Source organism: Panulirus ornatus, chromosome 33 (genome assembly GCF_036320965.1).
Source record: "Panulirus ornatus isolate Po-2019 chromosome 33, ASM3632096v1, whole genome shotgun sequence".
In the NCBI taxonomy this organism is placed as follows: domain Eukaryota; kingdom Metazoa; phylum Arthropoda; class Malacostraca; order Decapoda; family Palinuridae; genus Panulirus; species Panulirus ornatus.
In genome coordinates, this window is record NC_092256.1 from 21,368,242 (window position 1) to 21,390,888 (window position 22,647).

Sequence of the window (22,647 nt, forward strand, 5' to 3'; positions counted from 1 at the left end):
TGAGGACTGTGAGAGACTTAATGATAAAAATCAAAGTGATAAGGTACACAGAACATGAGAAAGAGGATATGAAGGCAGATAAGTGAAAAAGAAAATCAGAGAAAATTAAAGATGAACCGAGGAAAACAAAACAGAAGGAAAAAATAAACCAGAAAAAGAGAATGAGACATTAGAGGAATAAGGCTGCAAGGCATAGAATATTATAAGACAGAAGGAAGAATCTTGACCAAAGAAAATATAAAGGAAAGCAGAGATTTATGGGGAAAAAAGGCCATGTTGAAAGCAATCATACAGCAAGGGGAACAGGGCTAATGTAAATATATGATACTCACATGGCTTCTGTCATGAGCCTACCAGCTTGAAAAATATGAGAGCAATAATACGAAAACTAATACGAATGCAAATACAAATGTCACTTCAACTACTTCTACAACTACTACTACTACTACTATTACTATTACTACTACAACTAATACAACTATCACTACTGCTATTACTTCTAACAATGATAATTATAATGATAATGATAAAAATATAATGAAAGCTATGTTTTGATGAAAGGTGATTATCTAACATATGTTATAGTTCTCTCCTCTATATTCATAGCCACATTGACCATCAGTAGAAATCATCCTACTTGATTAATGATAACTAAGTTTTGCTACTGAATCAAAATCTCCAATATTCCATAAAATCCATCGAAATCTCGTGAATTTGATTACTTTCAGACCATTTTTTGATGTTCCATTCACAATCTTTTTTTCAGTGAAACACAAACATTTTTCTAAAAAGCTCTTGTTTTCTATCAGGTATGTATTTTAGTGATGTATGTACACATGAACTCTATGAATATTAGATATGTATTTTGTCTGGATAATGAAAAGCGTATTGCCATATAAATCTATATTTGAAACATGAATGTTGCCGTGGCGAGGAAATAACTCATCACAGGACCAGTCTATCAGGCTTGCAGTGTCAAACAGTCATGGAAGATAGCTATACATTATCTATAATAAGTAGAAATTACTTCTCATTAGAAAAGATGAGTCAATATAAGCTGATTAATCACATACGAACCAAAAACTGATTTGACTAAACGCATATGGTTGAACTGGGAGATAGTGAATGACAACATATATTAAATGATTAATGACTATTCATTTTCAAAAGAATGTTTCTTCCCACGGAAAATGAAAAATATTCAGGTCTCAAAATATCTTTGGTTTTCACATATACATTCAATATGAAAGTTATGATCAATAATGATCTTATACACATCACAAATAAAAACAAAAGATATCGATAAATATCTTTAGCATCCAGGACTGAAACAGTTTATAAACAAAATAAAAAAATATCGATAAATATCTTTAGCATCCACGACTGACACAGTTTACCAACACACACACTGAGGTTAACCCGTTGAGCAGAACGACAGGACCATACCAGCACTCCATTATACCCAAGGGTCGTACTGTCGTGCTCAGGGATCCCACCGTCGTGCCTAGGAGTCGATCCGTCGCTGAGGAAGGACCTATAGAACACATCATTGATAGATATCTAATGTATACAAAGGCTTTGACGGAGTAGAGACTTGAGGGAGATATTTACAAAGATACATATAAATTGATCAGTTATACATTGGCAGAAACGAACTATTTACATCTATTTACACACGTATGATCAGACCTTTTTTACTGATGCATTCCTTATGACAATGAACAAATACGACATAAAACATGAGTTACAGCCTTGGCTGAAGAAAGCGAACAATTATGCTAGATTCAATATCAATTTTGGGTCATTTCTTGAGGTTATCCATACTTGTGGTGAGATGGCTACTTCCACGTCCATCAGGATTGATAATATCGTTTTAGCACGAAGTCTGGATTCCATTGCTGATACTAGATTTTCACGGTATGGTCTGATATCCATTCTCTCACCGCACCCAGGTGGTGAGTTATATATTTTCTTCACTGTACAGCAGATTGTCACGCTAGCAGATGGAGCAAGATGTGGCTGAGTTCGTCTTTGTAGTGGTAAATGGTTGGAAAGGACAGCAATCTGCTGCCAAATACATATTGCCTCAGATATGACGCATTCACAAGCCTGAACCTTTGAGTTCGTGATTGGCGCCAAAGGTGAACATATGGCGTGATAAAAGCCTTATTGAAAATGTGACCTGCCTGCTTATTTGAATCCTGTTTGCTTCTCGACGTGGCCAGACCACAGCTGCATGTCTCCTTGTGGTCAGATTTGAGGCTTCAGTTGTCTCCATGCGCCCTCGGTAAAACATGAGATGATGTCTCGCTGCTATTATGCTTTAGAGTAGTGTACGCCTCGCCACTAGCACAGCTCTGTCCTATGTAGTAAAAGTCTGTGGGAACTCCTGTGTTTGATACCTTAGCATCAGTCATGCTGTGAGTACATGCATGATCACAAAACACTGTTTGACCAAGAACCTGTTCATCCTGCTTTGCCATACGCAGGACACTGTTTGTTGAAATGCTAAAGAATATTTCTCCAATTCACGTTAAAAATCTATACATCAACTGCAGTAACTTAAGTCTCTGTCCCTCAGTGATCTAAACAGACTCTTAGCCATGGTGACCACCCTACCAAATATCTAAATCTCAGCGGATGAATGGAAGGGAGTCAAACTGTTCCAGGAGACTGTTATTCTGAGTTCATTGTCCAGACCAGCCTCTTGCAGCCACGTTCTCATGGTGCCCGTAAGCTACTATTCCCTCTCTTATCTCTTATCTCTTATCTCTCTTTCTAGAGATCAGCATTATTGGAAAACAGTCAGCATAATGGCAGATATTAAAGATGCATGAATCTCACCAACTCTAAGCCATTTCAACATTCAAAATCACCCAACTCTAACTGATATATATATATATATATATATATATATATATATATATATATATATATATATATATATATATATATATATATATATATATATATATATATATATATATATATATATATATATATATATATATATATATATATATATATATATATATATATATATATATATATATATATATATATATATATATATATATATATATATATATATATATATATATATATATATATATATATATATATATATATATATATATATATATATATATATATATATATATATATTTGATGGAATATGTGTGAGTGTAAGTTTAATTCCTTTGTTGTCACATCAAAACAAAAAGTTACTTATCCACTAAGTTGTTCTCATATGGCCCCTGACACAACTGTAGCGTGAAGCTAGATATCGCAAGTGTCCTAGAAAGTGGGTCAGACATCTATGGCTTCCTGAAGAGTCCTGGGAAGTGGGCCAGACATCCATAGCTTCCTGAAGGGTCCTGTGAAGTGGGCCAGACACCCATAGCTCCCTTAAGAGTCATAGGAAGTGAGCAAAACACTGAGAGCTCCCTCCACTCCTTTCACCCCCAAGACATTTTGAGATGAATACGGCCACAGACTCACAATTTGATTTTATGATACCCAGCACACAAAGACACTTATAAAACACTACATCTACTCAGCGTAATTACGATGTGAACACTATCACCACTGTCAGGCAACAAACACTGCCTCATAGAGCCTCATACACAGTTCGTGTATTCATTTAAATGTACATCTATATGTAAATCGGTTCTAAATTTTATTTTCGCTGTAGTTCCAGTGATCTCAGTTACGCTCTTTCTTTCTTATTCTTCCATGAAACACTCGTTCTCACAGATGCCATTCCACTATTAGTCAGAAAAGAATTTTCTATTTACTAACTTTTGTCACCAGAAGAAAGTATTTCATAAGTTACTTGCAGCTTGAGTTTTCCTCGTAGACTTGAAAGTTTTATACAAAACTATTAGGAATTAAGGATATTGGTATTTCCTTAGTATTATGCGGTCCTTATGATTTACTCTAAGATTACCGTATCTTTTTACATTCATAGTCATACATGTATATGTATAACAAGGTTCATGTCTTAACTTTGTGGGATTTTTCTTGGGTATATTTAGTACAGTGTCGTGGAGCAAGGCGATCATCTGACGGGGAGGAAGTGAATGAAGAAAACGAGGACGCAGCTGCAAAGAGTAGCCACCATCCTGACGGCGGAGGAGCTGCCTGACGCAGCCGAGCTGTGACCTCTCCGCTGCACCGCCGCTACCGTGTCACCTGCTGAAGAAGACATGAGAGGGTATGAGTGACGGCTGGGTCATGTATGCTGTGGAAGATATGGGAGGAGGTTAGTTACTGCAGCGTCGGGTGTCACCGCACCTACTGCTGTGGAGAGCACAAGAGACGCTGCTGTTTGTTAGTGTATCGCCGTAACCATGTTGTATCGCCGTCAACATGCTGTACTCTGTAAAAGACCTTAATGTCTACTTTGTTGCCACTTATAATGGGTGATTCGCGACAGATTCCTGCTGCAGTAAAGGTAATTACTCTAGCTTAACTCTGTACTCAAACTGATAACACATTTCTGTTTGCCTGTCAAGAAGGATAGAATAACCAACTCCTGCCCGAAAACTGACGATTGAGTGAAAGACAGAGAAAGTACGAGTGGTTTTATCACTATTGTGAGGGGTCAACTAGGTCTCAAGCGTTGTGAGGAATACCATCCCCCTAATACCTCATAAATATTTCATTTCCAGTATATTCCATTGGGTGCTACGCTTCACAAAAGGAAAGATACTATGGCTACTGATGTGTAAGGAATTCCAGCCTTAACGTCATACTGACTTTCGAAGATTTGATCATATCTGACCATCGTTGTTTGATAGTATGTGTATTGTTGCATGGCATCTATCGCATGGTACATTCTACCCATTTAATAGGGAAAATACTGTATTCCTTTGGACCAGCATTCACGCTTATGGGAAGTTGTTTCTCCAAACAAAACTGTATTGTTGTTAAAAGTATAAACTGCGATAATTTTCCTAGTCTAAGCATTCTATCAGTTCAGACATGAGACATAGATACGTCAGAACTAACTTACTGTGAGTATTGCTAATCATCATCATCCTAGGATTCTAATATATGATATCGTTACATTATATTGCAGAATATTACGTTGCAGATATTCAGATTAATGTGCTATGATTTTTACAAAAACAATATTTGGCATTATCAGTCTCTATCGTTTTCCGTAATGTTTAGCCAGAGAGGCAATAGTATTGAAATGTTGGCAGAGTCTGTGTGTTTGTTCTCATATACTTACAAAAGATGTATGAATTCGTCTGGTTTTGCATTTATACTCCTCTCTCTAATTTCTCTATTTCATATATATATATATATATATATATATATATATATATATATATATATATATATATATATATATATATATATATATATATATATATATATATATATATATATATATATATATATATATATTCTCAAAAGCATTGAACAAAGTTCCACATTCATGTTCATAACAGTGAACTACGAACATTGTGCAAAATATTCAGTTCAGTCAATCAGCATTTTGTCAAAAGTAATGAAGCAATATCTCGAGTCTCAGTATCAGTGGATTCAAACACTGCTTTCTTGGAATTGGAAGCCAAACTGAGTCTAAAGTTTATCGAATTAGCATCGATTATGTATTGGAACGAGATACTATGATATCAGAATTATTCGAGAACTACACAATATTTGAAGTGTTTATACTTGTTCCGCAGAGCTGTTGTCCGGAATTTAAAGTGCACAACAAGAGGTTTCGTACAATGCATCAGAATTTGGAGGATACTACAAGAGTTTTGTACAATAAATCAGCGTTTAGAGGATGTAACAAAAGGTCTGCAAGTTATGTCAGGCCAAAGTGAGGACTGCAACAATAATTCTGGGTATTCGGCAAGGTTTCCGTCGTCTCCTCAGATGTTTATTTTGTTGCTTGATATCCTGAGCGTTATTGGAACCATCGACATTTTTCATCGCCGAAGAACTGCTTAAACTGAAGTAATGGTGTTGGCAAATCAACCTCAGTAGAAAAAGATAAAGCGTGATGCTCATCTTTCAGTATATAAAAACCTACACCAAAATAGTTGTACAAAGTTGTTATAAAGCAAAAAAAAAAAAAGTTATGTATACAGGTTTCGACAAATGAAGAACGCCTTTTCTATAACTATCGAAGAGTCACGAAAAAAGTTTGTGTTTAACTATCAGCACATCAAAATCTTAGGGAAAAAAGGAATTCTTCCCACTAGACATTATCAGAACCGTTGCCGTCTCTTCTTGTTATACTGTAGCTCGGCTCCGGGGGATTATCACTGTCACCACAGCCCACAACCAGCAACAAATCTGATGTCCCGAAACACATGTCTCCTCTTTTTTTCAGAGTCGTATCAAGCATGATACATGGTACATAATCATCCACGGAGTAATCTCGACCATCGAGGAAAATCCGGACGTAAATATAGCAATGGTTGATCATTTGTTAAGATCTTGCGATTGTCATCTGTCAGTTCACATACAGGTTGATAGAATATTACGTCTCACAAGAACGTGATCAACGCCATTCTGAGACATCTCGACGACGCTATCTCAACAATCATCAAAACTGATCCAGAACTTGAAACATTTATCACCAGAGAATGAATGCGAGACAACGCCTAAATAAATCATTAGATAATGAGAGTGCAGTCTAGACAAGGTAGAGACATTTCTATATAGATATATATGAATAACGTAGCAATACGATACAAGATGTTTTTGTCTGGTGTCGATACTCCTTAAGCCTAGCAGAAGGAATGACTACCCTATACAGAAGCTCGGGGCCATCAACCCAACTCTCCTTCATCACAGTGAATCATACGTTCGTATGTGACCCTGTCGTTAACAGCTTGTGCATCTTCCGAGTCCCCCATACTTTGTCTGCAGTGTTGTTTTCTATATTTAGGCTTCCCACACTGTCGGACGTAAAACAAAAACTGAGTTACGACCAGGATAACACCGGACCCAGTGGGCCTGTGCAGTTCTACCAGTACCAACGCCCTCAGGAACCACGATTTTAATTACTAGCCTGTTTAACATGCATGTCTCACTGTTAATTTTTTCTTCGCCTTACATATGAACTTGACGGTATTTATACCTCTAAATTTATATATACTGATCGTTGTATTCTGTCTTACTGAAGAGCATGATACGCGTCTGCTTCTCGACTTAAATAGAAGGTGTGTCACTATATGTTTGGGGGTCAGATATTTCACGATCTTGGTGGATATTTTCGTCCATTATTAGTTTCTGGCCACTGTCTCCCAGCTCTCGTAGCGTGAGATCTGCCTCCCCTCGCTTTCAAAGACAAACAAAGCAGTTCCATAATCCAGAAAAAAACTAGTACAATCACAGGTTATTCAGCAGCCACAAAGAATTCAACGTCTAAACAACAGAGTAAAAAATACCCACCATACAACCCTACGTCAACATGCTCGGCACTCAAGTGGCACATCCTTCTTGCTGGCGAAGGATGCATGCACAGCGTTCCACCTAAGACAGAGGAACCATTCGTAAGGTGAAACAGGTGTTGTTATAACTAAGTGACAACGCCTCCAAAACCCACTTCCTTCTCGACTTCTGTGTCATATATATCCTCCTAGTAAGGTGGTCTTCACTCACGCTTTCTATATGACCAAACCATTTCAGCACATCTTTCTTACACCTTCCCTTCTCCCATTTCTCTTCATCTTGCCTCCCTCTATTCTTCCTTCCAACCACAATCCATTCTTTCGTTGTCTTTCCCCTTATCTCCTACACACATCTCAAGCCCTTGACTGACTTCGATCCTACAACTTCCCGGGCACCTCCCACCAACTGTCTTTCTTCTTCCAACCCTCCTCCTCACCTTCATTCTTCTCATTCCTCCAACGCCTTCCTTCTTCTCATTCCTCCAACACCTTCTCCTCCTTCTCCTCTCATCTATTCTGTTACATATTCAAGTGACCTTACGGCGTATCCTAGCTTTCTACAGGGAGTAAGTGAGAGAACCATATGAATCCTCGGCTCCAGCACATCTAATTTCAAGAGACGAGTCCCTCACGTAAAGTGGCGAGAGCTCCGCCCCTTAAAGCTGGAGTGCTCCACCGCGACAAACTGTCGCTGTTGAATTAATGTAGCCTTTGTCCCGGAATAAAGGCATTAGCCAATGGAAGTTAAAGTAGTCTTATGTTAAATCACTGCTGAGTAACACGGCCCGTCGGTGATGTGGGGGTAAACATTGAAGGTATCGGAATTCAGACTGAATGAAGTTATGAGGCTATTGTTACCTTCTCATACAGAGTCATATGATTAAGACCAGAGTAATATTCTCATGCATATCAAATTAACGTTGAATCTGTTGTTAGAACAGCATGGCGTGATACAAAGCTGACACTCACTACCTCTAGATGATGGATTCCTAAGATATGAAGACAAGATAAAATAACCTTTTCTCCAAATGATAATACAATATATGCAAGTTATCCATCCATTATTTTCTTGAGCTGAATCCCATCTAACTTTGTCTTCACTAGCTTCTGCTGTTACATTAAAGATATACACTTTTTTCACAAAATTGACCTATATACAGCAATAGTAGTAGTGATAATAATAGTTGAAGTAGTAGTAGTAGTAGTAGTAGTAGTAGTAGTAGTAGTAGTTGATGTTGTTGTTGTTGTTGTTGTTGTTGTTGTTGTTGTTGTAGTAGTAGTAGTGGTAGTAGAGTAGTTGTAGTAGTAGTTGTAGTAGTAGTAGTAGTAGTAGCAGTCGTACTAGTTGTTGTTGTTGTTGTTGTTGTTGTTGTAAAAACAGCAGCAGTAGCAGTAGCAGCAGTAGTAGTTGCAAGGTCATATATAAGCAAAACATTCTTTATCAGAAACCAGAATCAAAAACTTACATACATAAATATTACTCACAAGGCAAGAAAAAAAATTCTTGAAAAATTCTCTTATATTTCTGTATGGAAATGGCGACTTCTTAATGATAGCCTCCACAGAATCTAGACGTCGTGTTTCAGTATGCGAGACATTACAGTTCCTTTTTTATGGACAGAAATCTAAAGCTTAAACTGTAGGATATGAAGTATGTATTTTTGGTATATGAGGTTTGGAGAAGCTTAAAGCTTACTTAAAGAGATTGAGCAAGAAATATAGAAGGTATTCATCCCATGTGAATGAATCTCCGTTACGTGAAACTGTTTTCAAAACTATTTTTTTTCTCTTTTCTTTCCTAGAAAAGCTTAGAAGAAGGAAGAAAAAAGAAATTCACATGTAGTAACCGAAACCTTTGTAAACATAAATCTGGTTTAAAGCTGCACTATCGACTTACCCTCAGTGACGAAGACGAGGACGTAGGCGGGCTCCACATTAGGCGGGACGCACGAGTAATTACCAGAGTCCCAGCTCCTGCCGAGGAGAAAACGGGAAAAGGTTAGACATCGTTGTAAAACCCTTTACTGGCGTTAGAGTCATTTAGTGCTGGAATTCATCTGAGGGGTATGAAGAAAAGAATTATATTTCTTACTCTCTAATTGTTCGAAGTATTAATCTCTATTTCTTTAAGTATCCAGCTTCCACGCAAGTGGCAGCGGTTCGAATCCTTCCCGTTGAAGAATATCTTTGTGCTCCTTGCATCAGATGCACCTTTAATCCGTAATCCAAATACACACCACGTTCTTATGTTCCACAATTCCCATCTGCCAAGTCCAACAAATGATATTCTAAAATTTTGCATACACTCTCTTCCGCCTCTAACGTATCTATCAGTCTCATGATAAATATCTGATGAACACAGCACAAGTCCCCTTCTTGGTCGTTTAACCCTTTGTCTCATGCGATAACTTCTATTTTATCAATCGCTCACATATCGAAAGTCCTTTCTCCTGCACTTCGTAAATCATTCCCCAATATAATATTTTCCGATCATCCTTCGACTTTTGCCTTTGTATAAAGGTATTGTGATTGCATCCACTTCATTCTATGCAGAGGATCTCTCATATCAGACTCCTACGTAATCTACATCAACATATCTGTGACTTTTTTTCTCTCTCTCTTTCAGCACCTCACTAATTATTTTACCGGTCTGATACCTGATACACTTCACCTCTAGTGCTGTTTTAATGGCCCCCTCGTAGTTAATTGGCCTGATACATTAGCTTTGATCTCTTAGACTCCTTGTAACTCCCCCAACACATAAACCCATCCTGTGATGTAGAGAGCATTTTCTTATCTAAATCTCTGTTTGTAAAACCTTCATATGCCCTTCACTGCTTACACTTCTTTCCGTATTCAAATTTTTACGTGATATTCATATTTACATGTTTCCCCTTTATCTTCCCATTTATCATGCTGTCACACATTACCCAAGATATGATTATTTTCTTTTTCTTACAATCTCTTTTTGCATCCTCAGTCCACCATGCCAGGATATATGAACGAAAGTCTCCGAGGTTTTCTCAACAAAGCAGCAAGGTGAAAATAGACTGATTTTGGCAAGAGTGCAGAGCCACGTCTTAATCCATATACGTATTAGTGATCTCTGTGGTCCTGATAACTTTGAACTATTACTTTAGGCGTGATTAAAGTACAGTCTGTGATTGGCAAGTGTTGCCCAAGTGGAGAAAGATCTTAATTATCATGAATCGTACATGAATAGTACATAGTTTTTGCTTCAGCCGCGGCGGAATCGTATATCATTTGCGACAAGAGGACGCGGTCAGCGCATAAATCATAGAAAATTTGCGTATCGTGCATGGAGAGGCATTTCAAACACATCAGAACATCTTGATGGTCACATGTTCTGTCTACATTAGCTGTGACTATCATGATTATTAAAGATATATCTCATTGTTCATACTTCATCGTAAAATAGAATAATTTTTTTTGTACATTTAATGATATACTTCATTTGGAGACATATACATCTGACACACCCGGTGGCAAGAAGTCATTACTATGCAATATATAATTGAAAAAGTTCTTATTCACGTCAATTTCATATAATTATAGTGTCTGATAAAAAAAGATAAACCATTACTCTGATGTCAGGCTGTGAAATTTACTTTAAAAGGAAAAGGGAATATGTTAAATGCAAACTGCATGACGTTTTGATCCACGAGTACTAGTGATGACGTTATTGATATGAAAAAGATGTTTACTTTCGTTATTTTCAATATGGCTGACGTCTAATACAGCAGAAGTTCAAACTATTCCTGAAAATACGCACAGCACATCAAATGCATCCCAAGATTGTGCGGTTGACACACACATGGCTGGATTCCTCACCTTGCGTCAGTGATGGTGAGCCGTGAGTGCGTCCTGGTGCCTTCTACTTTGGTGATCACGTTGAGGCGGTGGCGACTGCCGTCGTAGTTTACCATCTTCTCCCCGTGGTACCAGAAGACGAAGGGCGGCTTGCTCTGGGGGCGGGAGGTGACTGAGTGTTAGAGAGAAGGTTACAGTGGCTTGCTCTGGGGGCGGGAAGTGACTGGGTCTTAGAAAGAAGGTTACAGCGACTTGCCCTATGGTTTACGAGGTGAGTGAGTGCAAGATGATGGACTAAATTGGCTTATCAGGGGTGCAGAAAATGGCTGAATGCTATAGAGATATCTACTGTGGTTTAATACAAGGTATCTGAGTAACGAAAAGTTGCTCGAGTATGAGATATGAACATTCTGAGGAAGACCACAATCTATATGACGGGAGGGTAAAAGAATGCACTAAATTCAGTGAATGAAAATTGTATAATCGGGTAATCCATTGTCAAAGATGATGAAATACACAGCTACACTAGCTCCCTGTACCATCTGGTCACCATCAGAACACATTAATCCTCTGTGCACCACACATTTTTAACTCTGAGCATTTGACACCGCTTCTCAATTTCTGCGGCTAATTTGTAGCGAGGAACAGATAACGCTGATGAGTTCATTTGGTAGTTCATTATATACTTTTCCTTCTGCGAGATTATTTAGCCCCTACAGCGCTCTGCCTGGGTAACACATTAGGGTTTATCATCCATCTGCTGGATGGGCACAGGTGAGGATATCACCCACCCGCGTAATAAAACAGGCAAGGGCACCGCTCATCTAATGGATGAAACAGGTGGGGATATCTCCTATCAAATGGATGAGATAGTTGATGATGTCAGTTATATGTTGGATGACACAGATGAATCTGTCACCCACCTACTAGATGGCACAGGTGAAAGTATCACATATCTAATAGATGGCGCAGGTGAGGACGACTTCTATCTACCAGCTGACACAGACACCTGTGCCACGTACCTGCTGGATGACACAGATGAGAGTGATGGTGTCGCCCTCCTGCACGTGCAACTCCTTGGGACCGAGGATGGCAGCCAGCGGCGTCACCACGTGAAGGTTGACGAACTGGGACAACACGCCCGTCCCTGTGTACATCTGGAGAGAACCAGTGGATAGAAATCCTAATATACTCCCAAGACTCTGAACACGAGTTCCCTTTTTCCAATTTCTGCCTCTACGTTAGATAATTTTACCAATATTACCTACTGTTATCTAATACTGTTGGGAAAAGGAGGATTAATCGCTGGCTTTCTGGTCTTTATCAAATGATATATGTATAGGATAATGTTCTGTATGTCTACACCAACTTGAAAATAGAAAGCTACGTCATATTCATTCGTGATTACGACACTCGGAAATATGTGTAATGCTGAGGAGCTTTGTGCTGGAATGGTGTGATGTGTGGGTAAGTGAGTGAGTGAATGAGTGATATTCGTACTTTGTACTCATATCTCTCATGACGCCGAGTCCATGATTACACCTTGGTACACAGTAAGGCTGTATTTTTAGTTTTTGTACACACGCATCTACTGCACTAGCTGTCGCCCTCATTTGCCTACTCGCACGCTAGTTATTTAAGGCTATAAGATGAATTATTCAAACAGGATCCACGCATTCTGCGTAGCGTGAACAGCACCACTACTTATCTAAACTATTAAAGACAAAAGCCAAAGAGAAACACTTGATTGAAAAGTAGAGATCTGCAAATAATAAAGGAAAAGCCAGGGAATAGAATTCTCTAAAGGAACCGCTCAAGCTTGAATCCAGACCTAATGCTTACTGGCTCTCCTGGATACAAAGCTGCCAAACAAATGTGGTGAGGAAAATAACGAAAATGCCGAATCCAGCTATATTTCGACACCTGTTTTATTTACTTCTATACGCTAGAAAAAGTCATTTTATGGTCAAATGGATGATATATATATATATATATATATATATATATATATATATATATATATATATATATATATATATATATATATATATATATATATATATATATATATATATATATATATATATATATATATATACAAAGTCAGATTGTTATTGTACTCGTTTCAGAAAAAATCTAAATTGAAACCGCCCCAGCTCTTAGGAATGCTCCCACCCCCCACCCCCGTACTCCAGCGGTACTGTGGTAACAAGGAGGAATGATGTGAACATTCTTTCTGGGTCAAGAATACCATGCAAACATGAGTCGGAGTGAAGTGTCCTCCCCTACTCTGCGAACTGTGTTGAGTACCTCCTTCACGAGGTACTCCTGACCTGCAACCACGGACAGGAAGACTACCTTTGTAAAGTAGAAAAAAGTAAAGAATATACACAAAGCACAACAAAAATTGTGAGAAAAACTTCTTTTGAGGTGCAGCTGGTGGGAGTGTATTGTATAGAGTATGTTGTGTGAGGAATTTTAACACTTCTCTACAATCTAAGATTCGTCAGTTTCCTCTGATCATCATACTTTACTTATCTGTGATATCTATTTTCTTCCTTAGAGCAAGAGACAGCTATGTGCTCCCATGACGTATATTACACTGCAAGATGTGTCCATAACAATCTCACTTACTTATTACAAGACATAAGTGAAGAGTGACGAGATTTTGTGATATACATATATATATATATATATATATATATATATATATATATATATATATATATATATATATATATATATATATATATATATATATATATATATATATGTGTGTGTGTGTGTGTGTGTGTGTGTGTGTGTGTGTGTACTGATAGTGTTAAACCTCTTAGCTGAACCTCTAATATCACCCCATTCAACCTCGAACAAAAAGATAGATAACGAGACAACGGGACTTATAATAATTCATCATATAACAAAATTGCACCACGGGACACAGCGTGATAATTTTGCTGGCCTTAAAGGCGATTATATACAGTAAGTCAGAGAGAGACCGACGTATATATCAAGCTCCTAAAATGCATATGCCAAGGACATCGAAGTTATTGGTCGTGCTGTGTTCCCCTCCCGCTGACGGAGGCAGTTGCTATTATTTAGTGGATATGAAATCTGGAGTGACATAAATGACAAAATATTGGGCAATTAATTTGCTGGATATTCGTAATGAGATCCCGTAATTAATGCTCCGGGGGTATTCCCTGACGGCGCTTGCTCTAGTTATCATCGCGTTTTTTTCCGGGTTTACCGTAATTTCTCACACAAATCTGATAAAATGATCACTGTGTGAGGATCAATGACTTCCATTTTTCTTAAGGTATCACAGATGCGTTGTTGTTAGCTAAATGATCTTATTTATGCGATCGGAATTTTGATTTTATGACGGGAAAGACGATGGGAAATCTTAAGCTCTTTATCAGCAAGGAATATATCCTTTGCATCGCCCTTAACTCTGCTTTTCCTTGTGTAATTCTCCTTAAGGTGCCGAAGGAGCTTCGTTTTCCCTCGTTTGTCCTACTGGTTTAGCTTCCTGTGCTAGTTTGCTGCACTGGCTTTCTCACGAGTAGACTTACCTACTTGACTGCGGTATACGTCTTTAGACCATTCGTATAATCTCATGTATCTCATTGCTCTACATATACGATACAGACGGTGCTAAGGATTCCCAGGAAAACACCGCGACACTCTAAGAATCTATGTAAGCCTTGACAAGCAGGGACCGACTGACGTAGGAGATACTCGCATATGCAAACTGGAATTTCCAGTCACTTTACAAGTTGAAAAATTCCCGTCGTTGGTGTCGAGTTTGTCTCGGTTGGTCCTCACGCCCTCCAGCGCTTCCCCGAACTTTCTATTCATTCTCGGTCTTGCAACTGACAAGTGAATATCTTCCTGCGCAAATAGACCTCTGCAGCGCCTTCCTACTGGTACCTCTGTGTGAGAGGTGTCGTGACCCATTTATCACTAAACTTAGATAAACGCCGAATAAAATGGAGTAAAAGTATTGGTACAAAACCTCTACAGCAAGAGGTCTTGGGAGGTCCAGTGACTCGGAGGACATAAGTGTTGAGTGATGAGATTTTGTGAGATAACTTCGATCATAGACATATGCCTCCTCTTACCATCCATGCTAGACGGTCATTTACATGTACCTCATTATCGGTCCGGTTCTGTGAAAACATGTTTTTCATTATTGTTACGTGTAAAGAAAATAAGACGTGTGTCGAGTAAAGATGGTGTCACTGAGGACAGTGTCAGAAATATACTATTTAGAAAGATTTTGAAGGGTTGTATACAAGTGATAACATCTCTCAAGATGATTTAAGGCTCCTTGCCAATTGTATCAACCCTCTCGTGGTTGACTGACTCATACAACTCAACATGAACTGAAATCAGACCCGTAGAACCAAGTGCATGAAGCATTTCCCCTGCTTTTGCTGACCAGTGTGCTATAACCCTTGAGGGAAACAGAAATACGACAGATGACATTTCTGAAAAAAGTAGATTTATTTCTGATTCTACTACATACTAGTGCTTACAAAAGTGCTACACTGAGGTCTGTAATTTTCCTTCTGGGCTTTGGGAAAAGTTTGACAAATATCTAATGCAACTTGACACCTTTTGGTTTTAATTCCTCGAAACCACTAACAGTTAAAGCCATTTTAGCCAACTATTACCTTAATGAACCATTAACAACCTCATCTGTGAAATACAAGGTATCTATTCGCGTAAGTGCCGATCGTCACTGAACAATAACGGAGAATCCATGACCACGTACAAGGTAGTCCAAAAGAACTAAAAAAAGAACATTTTTGAGGGTCCTTTATTCCTGGGCAACACCAAAAATAGCGAAAAAATTAAAATAGCAGCGGTATTGCCCGGATGCAATGTGTCATAAACTAGTGAAAGAAAAATCTGAAAATCATGTTATGTTGTTCACTTTTACCTGACCAACTTTGTTGATTATGAAAGATCGGCTATTTACGAAAGAGAATTAGATTTTTCAATTTCATATCCATTTCAAAAGTTCTCTTAATCCATTTACACTTTTCGGTAGCATTTTTTTCATATTGCGATGTGATGCAGTACATGCAAATTGTCTTTACGCATGTTCTATGTAGACATATACACACACAAACACACACACACACACACACACACACACACACACACACACACACACACACACACACTGTTAAACTCCGCAGTAACATCTTCCATCACTTTCCTTATCAGATCTCCCATCTCTCCACAGACCATATTGATAAGCCTCCTGACTCGGTCCTGATCTCATCGCAATGCCTCCTTGGGGAAGCTCCAATCTTGCAACATCGGAGGTAAATTATGGAATAACGTCGCATGTGGAAGATCCCAATCTATTAAGGGACACAGCATTAGGGAAGACACAGCACCTGATGGGATATAGCGCGTGGAAATTACACCGCCTGTGCGGAAACAGTCAGTATGAAGGAGGGCAAGTCTGCTGAATTATGCAGAATGTGTCTTGGAGGCAAGACGTGTGAGGGAAGAAAGCTGACGAGGTTCTTCAAGCGGAGGAGGACTCACCTGACACTCGTAGGTGCCGTTGTCGCGAGTGTGGGCGTACATGATCTGCAGCGTCCAGTCGTCAGACCCCTCTTGGTGGAGGACGGTAAAGCGCATGTCGCTGGTGTAGGTGTAGATGCCAGTGGTGAGGATGTGCCAGTCCCATCGTCGAATCCACGACACCTGCAGCAGGAGGAAGGCCTGGGGAAGAAAAACACCTGAAGGAGTAATACTCGACCGAGTGAAAGATCTGGAAATGGTGATTCACGCTAAATATGTATATGAATATAGATGTGTATATCATACTAGGGCTTTGTTAACCATTCTTTCACATTTCTGGGAATAGAAATCCATATCTCGCTCTGGAAGAGGGACAAGAATTGTAACTTGAAGAGGACCACGATAACGACATGTGTTGCCATAGAGATATATAACCAGTTATTTACTGAGAGTGGACAACGATATCAACCTTAATTCACACTACAAAGGAAAAATGGAGAGATCAAGCATTTTTTGAGATTAACAGAGAAGAGGAGATAAAGGCGCACATAAATAAACGCATGATGGAGCTTCAGGACACAAGGGAATAACAGTCTGGACGGAGAGTGAGGTATGAGAAATGGTGTCCAGGAGCCTTTATGCAAGACATGCAAGCACCCAAGCAGAGGAAAGCACCTGGTGTCCGGTTCGAAGCATCAATCCAGCCGTTCTCTAAAGGAAAAGAAGAAAGATAAGAAGGAAAATCTTTTCCAGGAATAGTCTGTTGTGTCCTGAGAACAAGCGTGGGACAGAGCAGTGGGAAAGAAACTTCAGAGACGTTTTTTCAAAAGGCCTGGTCGCATGACCTGAGATTGGCGATGGATATAAGAGGGAAAACAAGTGTATAAAACGTAATATCTCCCAGTAATTGATGAAATGAAATAAGAGGAAGACATAGTGATATGCTGGATGTTAGTTGAATATGGTGCAAACGAAATGTATATATAAAGGGATCAAACATTAGGAAAGAGAAATGAATACTATGTTTGATTAGTTTTCTCTAATGTTATGAGGCAAAGAAAAATAAAAGAAAATGAAGCAATGTATAAAACCTAGTGGCAAAACTATTCTTAAGGGGAGGGAGGCTAGGTTACAGAAGAAACTTTGCTGTAAGCTAAGACTATACATGACTAATGTCTAGACTCTAGACAAAGAAAGCGTGATGGTGAGATAGACACTAAAAGAGATCACGCCGTTAGTATGTGAATAGGGTAAAACAGAACACGAAAATGATTTGGGTATGGTAGGATAGACCACATGCACAGTCGGAGAGTATGTGATCTTAGACTTTTCAGGTCTGTGTATGTATGTATACAAGTTGACGCTGGCGTCTTTAGTGAACCTGGCAGCTGACAGGCGTAAAGCCCAAAGAACCAACACATAATCAGAAAGTAAAGAGACTGGGTAAAACCTCTGACCGATTTAATTCATAATACATGATCTATTCCAGGACTGTAACGTCTCTCATGCGACATATGCCTGACTCATGCACACACACACACACACACACACACACACACACACAAATCATCAGATTATTTCTTAGGTAATGTTTCTTGCTACACACTGCCTCAATGTGTGTGTGTGCAGCAGGTATTTCTTACCTCACGTAACATGCATAGCTAACACGATTATATTTTACGCAATAAGCATTGTGTATATCTATCTATCTAACTATCTATCTACATTCTATATATATATATATATATATATATATATATATATATATATATATATATATATATATATATATATATATATATATATATATATATATATATATATATATATATATATATATATATATATATATATATATATATATATATATATATATATATATATATATATATATATAGAAGGGGCCATAAAGGATTTTGATGAAGTTACTAATAGTGAGTTAGTTGTTTCATTATGATTTGATGTCATCTCACATCTCCCTTAATTGTGCTCGTAACCACCAAGCATACTTTGTGTCTTAAACAGCATCATAAAGGCAATAGTGTCAGGCTTTATCGATGCGTGAAAGAATATCAGATTGTACTTCAGTTATTGAGTGTTGTGCCATACGTCAGTACTTCAGCTTTGGTGTTCAAATAAAGCGATTCAGATTCATACGGGAAGTTCATAGATATATGAAATGAACTCCTTAGTCCCCTGGGAAATGTGCTGCTCATCATGACATAATGATACCGTCTATAATGGCTGAGGCCGGGTAGCAAACAACTGCATTTCGTCTTCATTACGAACCCCAACCACATAGAATTAGTCTCTCGTATATAATGATTGCGCCATTTAACTTTGGTTTGAATTTTTCATTCGAAAATGATAATGAATTTCAGTAATATATATATATATATATATATATATATATATATATATATATATATATATATATATATATATATATATATATATATATATATATATATATATATATAAATGTGCAAAGTGCACATACTCTTCTGATCTAGGTCATTTTTTCACCCCATCTACGCTTTCGAAATTAATTGAACCGCCGCTCATGAAGTTCGAAACATCTCAGAAAAATTCAGAGATCAAAGCCTGTGTTGTGATAAGTTTCTTGAGCACTTGAGAAAACTCGGGGGTGACACAGGCGGCTTCTTGATGCTGGCAACAGCTATCTACAAGCCTGGCCAAACTCAGTATCATCAACCTTTTACCACAGCCTCTGAGCCACCAGAGCAGAGAAATCATTTCATTGAGAAAGATCATTTATATTCGTATAGTATAGTATACATATATCTATATATATATATATATATATATATATATATATATATATATATATATATATATATATATATATGAATTGATGCCTCTTTCTGTATGTTTCTCTTTAATGGTTGAACACGCCGTTCATTAGAAGAATCTCCTAATTAACTAGGCTATCGTTCACCATGCCTGGAAGTATTGACCAAATCACTGGCCCTACGATGCAGTGAAATGCACGCCAGCCAGGCTGCCTGCACTCTGATCATAAACGAAAATTTTCACCAGGTATATTGCCTCCGTGAGAGAGAGAGAGAGAGAGAGAGAGAGAGAGAGAGAGAGAGAGAGAGAGAGAGAGAGAGAGAGAGAGAGAGAGAGATCCCTCCGCCCTTGATGATACGAACAGACATGAATCATGCGGCTGGAGCTCTTTACCTTTCATGTCTCTTCAAATATCCACAATCAATCCACTATTGCAAGGCAAACTTTGATTTCTCATTTTGTGTATACGTACATATATATATATATATATATATATATATATATATATATATATATATATATATATATATATATATATATATATATATATATATATATATATATATATATATATATATATATATATATATATATATATATATATTTATATATATATATATATATATATATATATATATATATATATATATATATATATATATATATATATATATATATATATATATATATATATATATATATACGTATACGTATATACGTGATATATACGTATGTATATATCACAAAAGACACTTTTCTAGACTATGGGCACTTCTATATCTCTATCTAATCATTCCTTAACATTCATTTTGCTTTTGTTCGCATTTCAACAGCCAAAGCAAGAATGCTAGATGTATGTAAGGCCAGGCAGGGATGTGCGGGCAACAGCAGTGCTTCGAGCAGTGTATTGGTGAGCAGTGAAACACTTAAACTTCTGATTACCTTCTGTGGGTTCCAGGGAATTTGCAAAATGGATAATACAAATGAGTCTCACATATCTGGAAGTGGATATTTTGCTGTAATTTGCGTAAATGCAATATACAATGAATGAGACCTTCATCTTACTTTACACATGACTATTTGTCTGTGCACGGTACCATGCATATTAAGATATTCATCTATTCCCCCTTTTGTAGGATCAGCAAACCTGTCACTATACCCGTTCGTTCATATAGCCATCTATTCCCCTATCGTAAAGAATGGTAACCTATCTAGTTTTTTACGTAGAGTTGTTCGTACTTGTATGAATGCATCTATTCTTACCATCCAGTCATATAATCCTATTTATTTCTTTAGTCATTTAACATATGGAGTTATGGTGTTTTGTGGCGCTTCTGATTAAGAAACAACTATAAGGATGATCCTCAGTGTTAAGTCTGGTACTCCATAGCCCCCTCGTAATCCGTCATAGTGCGTGGCATTTTGCCTGTGTGGTAGACATCTTGAAAATTAAAGTTAGATGTTTGCAAATTGTTATAAAATGTGATAAAAACTTTTGTTGTTTTCATCTACTAACCTGTGATATGGTACTTGTGACCAATTTACATATTCATGAAAACGTTTATTCAATGAAATGAAAGCTTAAAACACATAGCTGCTTAAAATACATGAAAGCTTAAAACACATCACATCTTGGAAGCACATGAAAGTATGAAAAACACAGTGAAAATGCAGCTTGTAGGTCCCAGACCCTTACTCATCATGTTGAATGATGCCTCCTGTAAACTATAAATCGAAATCACGAAAAAATTAGGAAAAAATTTCAAAAAAGATAGAGAAATAGAGGGAAAGCTATTTCATCCGAAGTAAATCGCACTCGGCCATTTTGGATGAGTGGAGTCAAGCCATGAAAAAATTCCTTTTTAACGGAAGAAAATTCAATATTTACTTTTAGTTTCTAAAGATTTTTTTTTTCTCTCTCTCTTTAATTACCGTACCGGAAATGACAGATGTTGGCCTTCTCCTCGCCGAAAGATTAATCTAAAACCAAAATATTTTAAGATGAAAGAGTAACTGGGGCGTTTCACGAAAATTTCTTCTTGAGACATTTCTTTTTTGGGGGTGAGGGGGTGTCATTTCTAAAGCCATTTTTGTTATGATAGGTCATATCCATCAAAAGGTTTCATATCCTTTAGATGTACTATTACGGCCTATATCAGTTCAGTAAAATGAGATTTGATAGTCCTTTTATTATTTTCGTAACCCATATTCACCATTGTGGAAACATAACTTAATTACTCTCACTCTTTTCCATTTGCATAACTTTACATTTCATACAACGCAGTTCATTAACTTGTCCTCTGACCACTGTTGTATATCAGCGTGGCCTCTGTTACTCCCCATTTCAACCGTAATTTTGGCATCATCGACCAGTACGATTTAATTTCTTTTGGTAAGTCACCAACATCGATCACGAATAGAATCTCCTTTCAGCTCAGGGCCCTAACGGAACCAAGCTTGTAATTACGACCCTCGCTCATCTCTAAAAGGCTCATTTGACATGAAGTATCTCGTACCTCCCAATTAGGTAGCTCTCAGTCCATTAAAGCAGTCCAGTGACACCAGTCTGAAAATCCAACTTCTTTTATCAGTCTCTGAGGGAGAGAAGCAAAAGCCTTCTTCTAGTCCAAGAATACACACAATCCAGCCACTCATCTCTCTTTCCAAAGATGTTTACTCTCTCGTACAGGTCTAAGAGATCCTTCACTCCTGATCTTATGAATCCATGTTGACTCTTGCTTAGATACTTCTCCCCTTCTCACAGCAAAGATATCTTCGAACGTTTTCCTGATTGTATTTTGTACTATATATATATATATATATATATATATATATATATATATATATATATATATATATATATATATATATATATATATATATATATATATACGTAAACAAATGTGAATTTTCAAATATTTAAGTATCCGGACAACATTTCTTGTATTCCATGTACCACGTGTAAACGCAACGTTCTCCAACCATAACATAATCCATGAAAACCAGTCACTCTGTTTACTATTATCAACTTCAT

The 22,647-nt window shown here is 37.5% G+C and overlaps 1 protein-coding gene across 3 annotated transcripts in view; it reads right to left on the minus strand.

Moving 5' to 3' along the window:
* Positions 1 to 3,172: 3,172 nt before the first annotated feature.
* Positions 3,173 to 22,647, minus strand: part of LOC139759690 (opioid-binding protein/cell adhesion molecule-like) — a 124,481-nt gene continuing 105,006 nt past the window's right edge. For 2 of the 3 annotated variants that reach the window (XM_071682090.1, XM_071682087.1), the window contains exons 4-8: positions 16,821 to 17,000; positions 12,278 to 12,412; positions 11,277 to 11,410; positions 9,322 to 9,398; positions 3,173 to 4,197 (exon numbers count right to left, since the gene is read on the minus strand). In XM_071682090.1, the coding sequence (XP_071538191.1) occupies positions 4,061 to 4,197; positions 9,322 to 9,398; positions 11,277 to 11,410; positions 12,278 to 12,412; positions 16,821 to 17,000 (663 nt within the window). In that variant the 3' untranslated portion in view covers positions 3,173 to 4,060. The remainder of the gene's footprint in view (positions 4,198 to 9,321; positions 9,399 to 11,276; positions 11,411 to 12,277; positions 12,413 to 16,820; positions 17,001 to 22,647) is intronic. The other variant, XM_071682088.1, reaches the window with a different exon arrangement.